General features: G+C 40.7%; 1 protein-coding gene across 9 annotated transcripts in view; it reads right to left on the bottom strand.

Annotated features, from left to right (window-relative positions):
• LOC144981372 (uncharacterized) overlaps positions 1 to 14,205 on the bottom strand; it is a 60,528-nt gene that overhangs the window by 38,715 nt on the left and 7,608 nt on the right. For 7 of the 9 annotated variants that reach the window (XM_078943818.1, XM_078943821.1, XM_078943815.1 and 4 more), the window contains 2 exons: positions 13,761 to 13,907; positions 13,580 to 13,647 (listed from right to left, as the gene is read on the bottom strand). In XM_078943818.1, the coding sequence (XP_078799944.1) occupies positions 13,580 to 13,647; positions 13,761 to 13,907 (215 nt within the window). Of the gene's footprint in view, positions 1 to 10,665; positions 12,719 to 13,579; positions 13,648 to 13,760; positions 13,908 to 14,205 lie in introns of those variants that run through there. The other 2 variants (XR_013654443.1, XM_078943816.1) reach the window with 1 other exon arrangement.

Here is a 14,205-nt window from a genome sequence, read left to right as displayed (position 1 = left end):
ACACCAAAAATGTAAATCATTGAAATGTGTCCTGTTGAGATGCAGGTTTGCATCACATCATCTGAAGAACAGGACTAAACAGCACAGAAGGTCATTTTGTATCAACCTTAATCATATGACTGCACTTAAATGACAAAGATATGGATTTTAGTACACATGGAAATTGGTTACAACTAACTGACCTGTTAAATGGTAAATGTCGTATACTTATATAGTGCCTTTCTTCCTAAGGACAAAGCGCTTTACAGTTACAGACCCATTCACACACTGGTGGCGGCTCCGCTGCCAAACACAGGCACCTGCCTACCACCAGAGGCAAGGTGGGGTTCAGTGTCTTGCCCAAGGACACTTCGACTCATGGGCGTGCAAGGTGGGAATCGAACCTGCAATCTTACAATCATGGGTCGACCGCCCTACCGCTGCACCACGGCCGCCAATAGTAAACCAATCCAGTATTTGCTCTAACACATTTGACAAAATATCACACAAACATCTTTGTGGATTTCATATCTTGATGGCTTTTCCATCAGACATCACCACAATTACATCCTGTTTTCCTGTGTTCTACTGCAACTATTAGGTTTTTTTAGGTTTTCTGCACCTCTGTGTTCAGACATGGGCCTGCAGAAACTACATCCATTTATCTGCCATTTTTAAACATGATTTCATTTGGCTCATCTGCTAGATTCAGTGTTTCACTGAATGTCATTTAGGCCAGAAATGATTAAGTCAAAAAACACAAGAGTTTCAGACAAACAGACATTTGTTTGATCACATTTTGTGTGTCAGAATAACAAAGGCCTCCTGCATGAATTCATCAGAAGCTCAGAAACCACCAGTTCTGAGTGTCTGACCACAATGATGCATGCATCTGATGGAACCTTCGTAACATCAAACACACCAGGCAGACAAAGTCAGTTTTAGTAAGATTAAAAAAAAAACTCGCTCCAGGATTGCATTTGGTGTCTAACTCAACTGTCCTTTGACTGGGCGCACAATTCAGTCACCAAAAACTCAATACAGATACTGTAGTTTGTATTTGTGTGGAGTTTCTTCATACACAGGAGGACTGGGGCCATGAAGACAACAGTTTCAGGTAGGTTATGTCATAATGTGAGGCATGCAAGCATATCTACACAAAACCACAGTTTGTCTACTGCAAGATTTCAAAACAGAAATATGAAAGCAGCTCTTTGAGTCTGACCTGCAAAACACTGTTTAAGATAAAATCTGAAGACTAACTCTTGTACATTATTTTTTTCTGAGAGAGATTATTATTTGCATGTTGCCTATTTTTAATGTAATTCATATCTGCTTTCGTAAAATAGATTTGTCACAGTATTTATTATATTTGAATAAGGTGAAGCAGGTCCGGGCTCTGCAGGAGCAGTGTTTCAACAGGATGGATATTATCGAGAACAGAATGGATGACCAAAATATTCAAAGCTCCAATATCCATCCAATTATTATCAGTGATCATGCACCAGTCTCTGTAAACATTTCTAGGGAAAAATCCACACCCTCTGGTACAACTTGGAGGTTTAATATGTCTCTGTTAAAGGACCAGGAATTTCTTGAATTCTTTAAAAAAGAGTGGGCAACCTTCTTAGACTTCAACAATACTCCAGACATCCCACCGTGCGTTCTTTGGGAAACAGCAAAGGCAGTGATGAGAGGGAAAATCATTTCTTATTCAACGCACAAAAAACGCAAAGAGAAAGCAGATTTATTAGAATTAGAAAATAAAATCAAAACCCTGGAGACTGCTTATGCTGCTTCAGCACAGGAACGCATTCTGGGAGATCTGAAAAATTTAAAGCTGCAGTTAAATGACATCATTAATAAACGAACACAATTTCAAATACAAAGGCTACGACTTGAAAGATTTGAAAACTCTAATAAATCTGGCAAATTTCTGGCTAATCAGCTTAAAATTCTTCTTCCACTTTTGGCTTCTCCCATCAGGGGTTGCAGCAGCGAACGAGTTGCATGGTAGATTTGGCAATGTTTTTTTTAAGCCAGATGCCCTTCCTGACGCAACCTTCTCAAACCGGGCTTGGAGCCGGCAGGGGTGGAGGGGGGAAGAGGGAGCAGCCCGGAGTCGAACCCTGGTTTCACGGACGGAAGGTGCCGCAAACCAGCACGAGCTAAACCGGCTCCCGCTAATCAGCTTAAAATTAATAGAGAAAAATCATCAATCACCTCTATTATGGACCAAACAGGAAATGTCACTCATGACCCGGTCAAAATTAATAATGCATTTGAAAACTTTTATAAAAACCTGTACACACCGCAGATCAATCCGTCAGAGCAAAGTATTGACTCATTTCTTAATAATGTAAACCTACCCAGGCTAAATGAGGATCAAATCACAAACTTAGATTCTCCGCTCTCGCTGTCTGAACTTCATGAAGCTCTGTTACTTATGCCCAATGGTAAAGCACCAGGGCCTGACGGCTTTCCTGCTGAGTTTTATAAAGAATTCTGGGAACAACTGGCACCAACATTTTATAAAACGGTCACATCTATTAATGAGAGCCAATCAATGCCACCTAACATGAACTCAGCCAACATAATTCTTCTTCTAAAACCAGACAAAGACCCCACGAGTCCTTCAAGCTATCGCCCTATTTCTTTAATCAATGCAGATGTAAAAATCATCTGCAAAGCACTAGCACAGAGAATAGAAAAAATCACTCCTCACATAATTCACTTCGACCAGACTGGATTCATCAAAGGCAGACACTCGGATGATAATGTCCGTAGACTAGTTAATATAATAGACTTTGCCACCATTGAAAACCAGGAAATGACGGTACTATCGCTGGATGCTGAAAAAGCCTTTGACAGAGTAAATTGGAAGTTCCTTATTGCTGCCCTCCATAAGTTTGGTTTTGGAGAAGCATTCATCAATTGGATCAAAATATTATATCACAACCCCAATGCATCAGTTAGAACTAATAAACAGACTTCAAACAGGTTTTTTCTTGGAAGAGGAACCAGACAGGGCTGCCCACTCTCTCCTTCTCTTTTTGCTATATTCATTGAGCCTTTAGCTGCAGCCCCCCGGTCGCTCTGGGTGTCACCCGCTTCGGCTGCGGGGTCTGGGGTGGGGTGGGGTGGGGGGCTTGTCGGCCCTGTCCTGTGGGGGGGCCTTCTGGGGGGGAGGGGGGGCCCATTATTGGTACGGGTCGGGGGGGCTAACGGGTCGGGGTCTCCGCTGAGGCAATCGGTAGTTGCCTCGGTCGGTTGGCCTCCTCGGTCCCGTCGAGGCCTGACCAGAGCTCCTCTAGGGCCGGCGTCTGGGGGTGGGGGCCTGGGCTTGCTCCGGGGGGGGCGATGCTTTCTGGCTCCTCTCTCTCTGTGTGGGGTGGGTGGTGCCGGGCCTGGGGTGTCGGCGCCTCCGGGGGTGGGGCCCCTGGGCTGGGTGGCCCTGGCCCCTTTGCTGGGGGGGGGCTGGGGGACGGCTGTTTGACCACCAGGGGACAGTCTACCAGCTGTCCCCAACTTACCCCCTTCCTCATATAACCTCATATTAGGGTGAGGGGGTGGGGGGCCTAGCCTGCGATGCGCCTTGGGGGGGGGGGGGGGGGGGGGGGGGGCTACTTGGCAGTGGCCCCCCTCCTATGGTTGCCGTATGGAGTGGGCCCCCCCTCTTTCGGTTTTATTTGCACCTTAGACATGTAGGGTCCTTGGTAGGGGGGGTGCTTGGACATCACTGCAAGCAAGCAGCAGATGTCCTCCTGGCACCCTACCCGCCAATTTTAACCGCACCTTAGACATTTAGGGCCCCTTGGTGTGGAGGGGTGAAGGGACATCACTGTGAGTAATCAGGAGATGTCCCCTTAGTGCCCTACTCGCCAATTTTAACTGCACCCCCCTTAGTACACACACCCCTCCCCCTTCAATATATACACTCAAACATAAACACACACACATGCACACAAACACCCTCTCAAACACCCATACACGCACACACATTTTACAAGGAAGGTGGGACCTGGGTCCATCTGTCCCCTACCCCTTCCCTGGTGGGGGGTGTGGGCCCCTTGGCGATGGCGGCCGTGTCCCTTGGGTGCCGGCTCCCTGGGCCCGGCGGTGCTCTCTCCGCACGGTGGGGGGGTTCATATTACACCTGAGCCGGGGGTGTTCGTGTCCCTGGGGGGTGGGTCCTGGTCCTTGCCCCTGGGCGCTGGGCCCCGCCAAACTTCCAACATGGCCGAGCCTGGTCGGGCCATATTTATAACACCCCTTGTGGGCCACCCTTTTTTCCCCGGGGTTTTCCCCTCCTGGGCGGGGGCGGCGGGCCCCTGCCTTGCTCCTACCTGGACCAACCGTGGGCCGGGTGGGTGGCTGCCTGGGGTGCGGAGCGGGTCTCCCTTGGGGGGTCCTGACTCGTACCTGGGGTCGGGGCGGGGGGATGCCCGGAACTCCTGGGTGGTGGTGGGGTGCTCGTCTGGGGCTGTGGGCGTCCCTCTCCAGTGGGGCCCTGCGTTGGGCTCTTCCGGCGCGGCGGGGGGGCTGCTTTCCTGGCTGGGCTGGGGCGGCGCTCTCTTTCCCTCCGCGCCTCCCTGCTCTCTGGCTCTGGGGGCCTCGCGGCGGCCCTGCTGGCCCTGGCCTGGGTGGCGGTCTTGGTCGCCCGGGGGGCGGTTGTTCCCTGCCTGTTCCCGTGTGGCGTTGGGGGAATTCCGGCTGCCGCTGCTGCTGCGGCGGGGGTATGGGTGTGGGGGTGGCTGGGCGCTCCTCCTCCTTCTTTTTACATTCCACCATCCATTTTAGAAGAACATAAACACTCACTTGAGCACAGGTGTTAGCTCACCTTTGCACTAATAGTTTGCATGATTGAATGAATGAAAGATCTCACACTAGTTGGTTTTAAGGCATAGGTATGCGTTCGTGAACACTATCTGTTTTGTGTACATGTTGACATGTGGACATTTTTGCAGCTAGCAGGTGTGTTGACAATATTTGAGTGTGTGTGAACAGGCCCCGCCCTTTTTGTACTACATTTGAACCGTACCGTAATGATAAACAACCAGTAAACCTGTCTGCTCTATGCTGCTTCATGGTCTTACCCCTCTTCCCCTCCTATTATCACCCTCTTACCCCCCCTCTCTCTAACGTCCCTCTCTCTTTCTCCCCTCTTTCCTTTTCCGTCCGGTCCAACACCAAAGATTTTCAAACATGATTGAAATTAATAAAGTTTGGCCTCAATTACAAAAGGGGTTTATTCAGACATACCTTTGGTTTGTCTGAAGATTAATAACCCCTCTTGTTAAAATAAAATATGTCCAACACAAGAGGCCCTCAGCTCTCATCTGTTTGCCTAGCTGTTGGACAGGACAAGTTTAAAAAAAAAATAAAAAATAAAAAAAAAGAATGGATGACCAAGAGCAGATCTCCAGATCTAACGACGTGATTATCACCGGATTGAAAATCAAACCCCGGTCATACTCGCATGCAGTGACCGCTGGGAACGGTGAGGAATCCGACGAGCAGGAGACAAGCTCTGTGGAAAAACAGGTGGAGGAGTTCCTAAAGTCCAATGGAATTTCTCTGGACACCAACAATGTGGAGATCTGCAGACCGCTTCCCAGGAAAAGAGACACCGACAAACCAGCAATCCTCTAAAAGTTTGTCAATCGGAAACACAAAGCAGCTTTATTGAAGCAAGGAAGAAATCTGAGGGGAACCAATGTTTTCATGAATGACAACCTGAAACCAAAAAAGGAATGCCGACATCGCCAGAAGAGCACGTTACTTGAAAAGGCAGGGGAAAATTCAGGGAACCTGGGTAAAAGACTGTAAAATTTATGCCAAACTCTGTTGCTCCCCTGAGCAGTCCAAGGTTGTTCTTATCAGGAGCCTGCAAGATTTGGAAAAATATTTACCAACTACAGTCTAAACAAGAGATACGTGAAGATGCTGGTGTTAAGACACGAGGAGACAAACTCTACTATCCATGGCTTCTGAAAAAAACAACACTTTTTCTACAACAGTCACCCGCAACCACAACTCTAAGAGAGATCTGAATGGTGAGCAAACCGACCTTCAAATATTCAGTGATAATGACAACAACCTTCAAGACATCGACCCTGATCAATTCTTTTCCACTGTTAATATGGACTGCAAATATTACAGCATAGATGACTTTAAAAACTCTGTTAACCCAGAAGAAAAACTGTCAATCATTCACTTTAACAGCAGAAGCATGTATACCAACTTTGAAGACATCAAGGACTATTTACAGAACATCGGGCATTCCTTCGATATCATAACCATATCTGAGACTTGGTTCAGACGCGACAAAGACGCTGACTTTGAATTGGAAAACTATGAACTTAACTATGTGAACTGAGTAAACAAAAAAGGTGGAGGAGTCGCAATATATGTGGAAAAAAATATGAAGTTTACGGTAATTGATAAATTGTCTGTCGCAATGGATGGAATACTGGAATGTCTTACAATTGAAATATGTAACAATTCAGGGAAAAATGTCATTATAAGCAGTGTTTATAGGTCGCCAGGGTCAAGCTTAGAAGTGTTCAGTGACTGGATGGAAAAGATGTTTACCTCTCTAAATAACAAAATATTATACATCTGTGGAGATTTCAATATCGATCTCATAAACCCCAGCAAACATAAAGCAACCGACGACTTTATCAGCAGAATGTATGGTATGAGTTTATATCCAACCATAACAAGACCCAGCAGGGTCACTATTCAAAGTGCTACTCTTATTGATAATATTTTTACCAATAATATAGAATACACTCATATAAGTGGACTAATGATATGTGACATAACTGATCATTTACCAGTTTTTGCACTATTTGACATCAAGGTGAAGAAATATTTAGCTCACTTTACAATAAGAACTGTCCAATTTATAAATTCAAGAACAAATTTGCCAAATGCCCTTGGTTAACCACCGGTCTACAAAATGCTTGTAAAAAGAAAAATAACCTCTATAAAAAATTCTTAAAACAGAGGACAAGAGAAACTGAACAAAGATATAAGTCCTATAAAAATAAACTAACTGAAATAACACGTTACAGTAAAAAAGTGTACTTCAATAATCTACTGAATGAAAATAAATACAACGTAAAGGGAGTTTGGGAAATATTAAATAACATTAAAAATGGGACAAAAAAGCGAACTTATCCAGATTACTTTACAGATGAGAAGGGTCAAAGCTATGACATCAATGTAGCAGCAAACGGTCTCAATAACTATTTTGTAAACGTGGGTCCAGAGTTGGCAGCGGAAATTCCAAAATGCAAAACTAGCAAAGACAATAATCCACCCATCGAAAGGATCCCACACTCAATCTTTCTCTCTGATGTGAACGAAAATTAACTGATATCAATTGTGAATAATTTCAAGAGTAAAAACTCGAAAGATTGTGAGGATATAGATATGAAGGTGGTGAAAAAAGTCATCTATAGTTTATCTAAGCCTCTGACATACATATGTAACTTATCATTACGAACTGGGAGATTCCAAATGAAAATAGCCAAAGTGATTCCTATCTATAAGAGTGGAGACAAACACCAATTTACAAACTATAGACCTGTTTATATTCTTCCACAATTCTCAAAAATTTTAGAAAAATATTCAATGATAAATTAGCTTTATTTATTGAAAAACATAACATTATAAATGAAAACCAATATGGTTTTAGAGAAAATAGATCTACCTCATTGGCTATCATTGATGCTGTGGAGGAAATCACAAATGCTCTGGACAAAAAGAAATATGCAGCTGGAATTTTCATTGACTTAAAAAAAGCATTTGAAACTCTCAATCATGATATCCTACTTGACAAACTGGAAGTGTATGGGATAAGAGGACTAGCGTTAACATGGGTCAAAAGCTATTTAACGGGAAAAAAACAATTTGTCAAGATTGACGAATATACATCAGAAACCAAAGAGATAAGTTGTGGTGTCCCACAAGGATCAATTCTACGCCCGCTGCTATTTAATATTTAGATAAATGACATATTCAATATTTCAAAGCTTATGAAACTCATATTATTTGCTGATGACACAAACATATTCTATTCTACAGACAATCATAGGGAACTTATCAAGGTGGTGAACAGAGTTAAATAAAATAAAATTATGGATGGATTACAACAAATTATCTTTGAACTTAGATAAAACCAAAGTGATGTTTTTTGGAAACTTCAATGCAAATAAAGAGCTCTCAATTGAAATAAATAATGTCTTAATCGAAAGTGTTACAGAAATCAAATTCTTAGGGGTTTTTATCGATGACAAACTAAGTTGGAAGCCACACATCAGACACATACAAACTAAAGTCTCAAAAAGTATTTCAATCGTAAATAAATCTAAACATATATTAGGATACAACAGTAGATATTTATTGTACTGTTCTTTAATATTACCATATTTCACCAACTGTATAGAAATTTGGGGGAATAATTACAAGAGCTCACTACATCCTCTCTTTTTACTTCAAAAACGAGCCGTCAGAATTGTACATAAAGCCGGATATCTTGATCATACAAACAATCTATTTTATCAATCAAGACTTTTAAAACTGTATGACCTTGTGGATTTGTACACTGCGCAACTTTTATACAGAGCCAGTGGGAAATCGTTACCATTCAATATCCAAAAACAGTTCTTAGAAAATGAAGGAGTCTACAGACTGAGGGGATGTAGGAACTTCAAGATCAAACTGATAAGAACCACAAAGAAAGGTTTCTGTGTGTCGGTGTGTGGCACTAAACTTTGGAACGGCTTAATAATGAGCTCAAAAAATGTTCAAATATTAAAATATTCAAGAAAATATATAAAGAAACTCTTATTTCAGGATATGAAGATAAGAGGATTTAAGGATCAACAGGTGTTGGAATAATTCCAAATACATGTGTGAACTTGACTGTGGTGAAATAATCAAAGCTCTTTTAATTACAACCAATGAGTGTTGCATTGCAATGTGCAATAAAAATTACTGAAATGTTTGAATGTTTGAATTACAATCAATCAGCTATTGATTTTATTTACTTGATCTGCAATGTGTAGCAATAATTACTAGTTTGATGTTATCATGTGTTCTAATGATAATCAATTATTATTACATATCGGTATCGTTACTGTTTACTGAAATCATGAATGAATGTTTTCTGAAGATCATCAAACATTTCTAGGCACTGGATTTTGTTACTTGAAGAGAATCTATCTGATCAGAACCGGATTTAAAAACACTGTTAAACTATCAAATGAATGAACTCAGTAGGGGTGGGATTATATAAGCTTGCTTCTTCCCACTCCTTTTCAAGCAATAAATCAAACTCTACTTATACCTCAGTTAATTATCACTGTATTTAATTAAGCATATATGATTTAAGTGACATTTTTGTTTTGTTTTCTGTCTTTTCAATCTACGCATTTCATCACTTCTGTAATGAGTTTGATAAATATGAGTAAATTCTTTATTGCTTTGACTACAATGCTTGAAATAAATCAATAAAAAAAAAATCAGATAAAGACATAGTATCAACAGTAATAAAATACAGGATTGTGTCAGGAAGGGCAACCGATGTAAAACTACCTGCCAAACAACCAATGAAAGCTGAATCACTGTGCCGACCTGTAAAGGGATTCGCCGAAAGCTGTACAACAATAGCAGAGTATCAACAGTATTTATTTTTTTTATTTATTTTTTTTGCTTGAGATGGTGGTCTATGTTTATTTCATCTGGATCTTACTGTAGAAATGTACACCAAACTATGAGGTAAAAAACAAATGAGAAAAAAACATGAAAATTCCACTAAATTGAGTTTAAGATTTTGAGAAAAAAAAAACTGTATGTCACTGTGGTGAGGTGGTTCAACGTTCCAAAAGATTTAACCTTTATCGAACAGTTGTTCTGTTTTTGCCATCACAAACAGAACAACTGAAGGCCTAAACAATATCTGAGTAATGTGTTAATTATAATTTGTCCATGCATACTCATTAAATCATTCCAAATTGTCTGTTCACTCTCATTTATTGTGTTTATGATCGTTATGCTGCTTCCAGACAGACATTTATTTTCATTTTGGAGCATTTAACTAATCGCATTTCAGTTGTCCTTTGTTTCCAGGCAGGGTCAGAGCTAAAGAGGCCTTCACTATCCCTTCTGGAGGCCCTCTAATGCAAAATCAATGTCAGACATTAATTTCCTTGAACCAATCAGATTTTGAGTCTGCAGGGCCTTAGGCAATGTCACAGTTTTCAGACCTTTTGATTGGAAAGAAGTTTCAGGAATACAGGAAAAAATTCCCACATGTAGCCTTGTCCAGTTTTTTGATCTGTCTCAGTTAAAAACAGAGCTGACTGTAATTTACGCCATAAATGATTTTGCAGGAAAATCTCCCACTGAACTCCTTTACTTCCTTCATCAGAAAAATCTGAGTGGAATCAAAATGTAATCCAAAATTATATCCCACAAGTTGAAAAACCCAAGATTTGTGTTGAAGAAATATTCCAAGTGTTTTACGAGTGAACAGATTAACATTGATGTTAACTTTTGTGAAGAATAGTTAGAAACTCCCTTTAACTATTATTACACTAATGGTTTAAACTTAATTCACTGAGCATGTATTGTCATCTCAAAATTATATTACATTTAAAGAAAGCACAGCCAAACTATTGTTCTCACAGTTTATTCTCATACTCCCTTTTTCTGTGCATGTGTGTTCTGCTGAGCAGGCCTCAGACTTATCTTCACTTTAGCCTTGGAGCTTCTCTCCAGCAGTAACCTGTGGGCGTGATTTTCACACGAGGTCCATCGGACGATCTTCTGAATATGCAAATGCAGGGTTTTTATACCAACCCCATCCCTGAGTTCGTTGGTTCGGACTTTGAATGCACCATGTTCATCTGTCTGTCCCCTTCGTGTTTGTACGAAGTAAAACCTCCACAAAAGATAAGTAACTGTCTCTGAGTCATTATTCATTCATTTCTATGTGCAGGAAGCTGAAGGGGAACGAACCTAATTTACCTATTTTACAGTCCTGTTTAGAATCTCCAGTTTCCTCACAACTTTGTAAGATCATAATGTTTTCTTCATATTGTTGGACATGAAACCAGCACAAACTAAAGAGCATTACTCAAATATGCTGTAAAGTTTTTTCATTTGACATTTTTTCTTTCAGGGATGGCAACACCTTATTGTGTGATGATATGCACGTATGATTTGGCTTCAGTTTTTGATGTCCTTCCTGATTCCATTTAAACCTGTTTCATATCCCTTTTGGAGTCATGGGGTTGCTGGACCCCATCCCTGTTGCTGTTGCTCAAAGGCAAGGTTGCCAGTCCATCACAGGGCAACACAGAGACACACAGACACATGAAGACCTAGGGACAATTTCCCAGGAAGCATGGTTTTGGACTGTGGGAGGAAAGTCGAAGTGCCCGGAGAAAACTCATGCATGGTTGAAAACATTCAAACGCCACACAGAAATGGCCGAGCAGGGATTTGAACCAGGGCCTTTATCACTTTGATGCTAGACTGCTAACCATACCGCACCTATGATACCAATTGAAATGTATTAATATTGTAAATTTTAGACAGAACATTTCTGTTTTATGTATCTGTTTTGCAGATACGCAGTACAAAGAAACAGTGACTTTTTTAGTAGGCTGAGTTTTGTGTGTGTTAAGATACACAAGTAGGTAAGTGCTGCACATCATTGAGGGTTTCCTGTGTGTGTTTCTTTTTTGAAGATCTTAAGGTGGTTGAGGCTGTTTCCGTACTGTTGACTCTTTGAAACCTGAACATGCAGGGCTGTCTTAAAAGTGACAGAGATATAAAAAGAACAAAATTGCCTTTGATGTTTTCTTGAAGAAGATGTAAAATCTGACATTTCTGTCAGGGAAGTAGAAGCTTCAATACAACAAAAAGCATAGTTAGACTTTTTTTCAATATTTGAGTCAAATTCAAGATAAGACAAGATAAATCTTTATTGTCATTGCACGGTGATACTCTGTACAAAGTACAAAGAAATTGGGAAATTGCTGTCCCACATCAGTGCATTTAGCAAGAAAATAAATAAATAACTACTGGTAGTTAAAAAAAAAATCCTCTAAAAAAAAAATTGTTAGAAATGACCTGGTGTTAATGTTTTGCTTATCTAAGGTTATTGCCCGGTTGTAAAAACTGTCCTTTAGTCTATTTGTCTGTGCTCTCAGCGCTCTGAATCTCCTGCCAGAGGCAGCCGCTCAAACACCCGGTGTCCTGGCTGTGTGCAGTCTCTCAAGGTCATTAAACAAGGTCATTGGATTTGGGGGCAGAACAAGTCAATTTTTCAATAACAAGAAAGTTGGATTTTCTTATTTAGACCAAGTTTATTCTCAAGAAGTTAAATTACAGTTAAATATTGGGCTAAAATGCACTAAAGTCATTCATTCTCTAATTAAAACTGCATTTCTTTGTAGGTAAACTGTCTAAATAACGAAAGAAAAAAATTGAAAACAAGATGAAGTAGATTTTATTTTACAATTAAGATCCAGACAAGATAAGTTCTTACAACAGAACTTTAGTTTTTTGCAGAATAAGGTCACCAATGTCCACTAATGAAAATGTTCTACAACTTATTGACAGTAGAATATGTACTAAAGTCAGAAGTCTGAGTCCTCTTCCTCTGTGGTTTCATAGATGACTGTTGGATTTCCAGAGCAGCATATCACACGTCTTCATCCTGGAATGAAACATTTTCATTTGTTGAGAATATTTTGAGTGTGATAAAAAGCATCAAAGGTCATGAGTTAAAGAAAAACAAAAGGCTAACAAACAAACATCTCCAAATCATTGAGGGATGGTGGAGTTTGGAACATCTAAAATAAGTGCTCCTCTGTCCCACTAACCTCATTGTGGCTCTTTACCATGATGCAACAGAGAAACACTGGAACATTGGTTTGAGCTTTGAACATTGAGGTTTGATCTTCGTCACCCTTTTGGTGAACCTGTTTTGTTAAGCTGTGAAAAACGTTTTTCCCTTTTCTTTTTCCTTTTCCATAGGCCTAAAATTACAAAACTCTAGTAAACCAGCTCTGTGGCCTTGTGGTAATGTTGCCCAGCCTGAGACTGGAGTGTGATAAGTTCAAATCCACACCAATCCATGCCAAAAACTCTAAAAATGGGAACCAGTGCTTGACCCTCAGCACTAAGTGATTGGATTGGGAGGGTTAAACCACCAAATGGTTTCTGTGTTTGCAGCTCACCACTCCCCAATGAGATGGGTCAACAAATTTTACACACCTTGAACTGATGGAACTTTAAATGTAAACAGCTATTAAAAAGATTGACTTCTGATTCTAAAGTTGCAGGTTCAAGTGTCAAAGTGTTTTTTGGAAAGACACTGAACTTCCACATTTCTTCTGGTGGTCTGACTGGCTGCTTCTCGCCCGATAGCTCGGCCGCCGTCAGCGTGTGAGTTTGTGTGTGCATCAGTGACTTTGTTACTGCACGGCCGTAATGGTGGTAGAAAAGTGTTATAAAATCACAATCACACATAAACCACAGACCTTTAAAATCCTAATGAGCTATTGGTGCTGCTTACCTGTTCTTGAGTGTGTCTTGTCAGATTTCTCGAGTTTTCTTTTCTTTCAGAATTTTGAGAAGATGTAGCTGTAGAAATGAGAACAAATCATTTTAAACTTCAAACATGTGTGATTTATGTTTAGGTGTAGCATCAAGCTTTAAACTGATGAAACAATTGGAGGGATATAATTAGTAGATACCTGATTTCTGACAAATCCTGTAAACCAGAACAGAAAGGAGAGCGGAGAGAACAGAAACAGCCGGACACACAGAGAAGAAGAGCAGCTTCCAGCACACATCATCGTTCTGCTGACTGTCACTGGTACAGTTATGAGGCCTGTTGGAATCTGGATAGAAATAAAAAAAAGCTGTAATTGTTTCTTAAACAATTAAGGCACTTTTTAAAAAGTAATCTAAAGAAATAAAACACATGTGGCCCTTAAAGGAATTACGACGGAGTATTAGGGCCACCAAAAAAAAAAAAAAGTAAAATTACGACATTTTATCTCGTAAATTTACGAGAAAAAAACTCGTAAATTTACGAGAAAAAAGTCATAGATTAACAAGGAGAAAACACCAAAGTTGTCCGTTTATCGGAGCATCGCTTGAAGATGAAAGATGTGGAGCCTTTTGTGAAGCTTTATT

This window comes from Oryzias latipes (genome assembly GCF_053564925.1).
Source record: "Oryzias latipes strain Hd-rR chromosome 1 unlocalized genomic scaffold, Olatipes_Hd-rR_3.1 chr1_Y".
Lineage (NCBI taxonomy): Eukaryota > Metazoa > Chordata > Actinopteri > Beloniformes > Adrianichthyidae > Oryzias > Oryzias latipes.
This window is presented reverse-complemented; position numbering and strand designations above follow the sequence as displayed.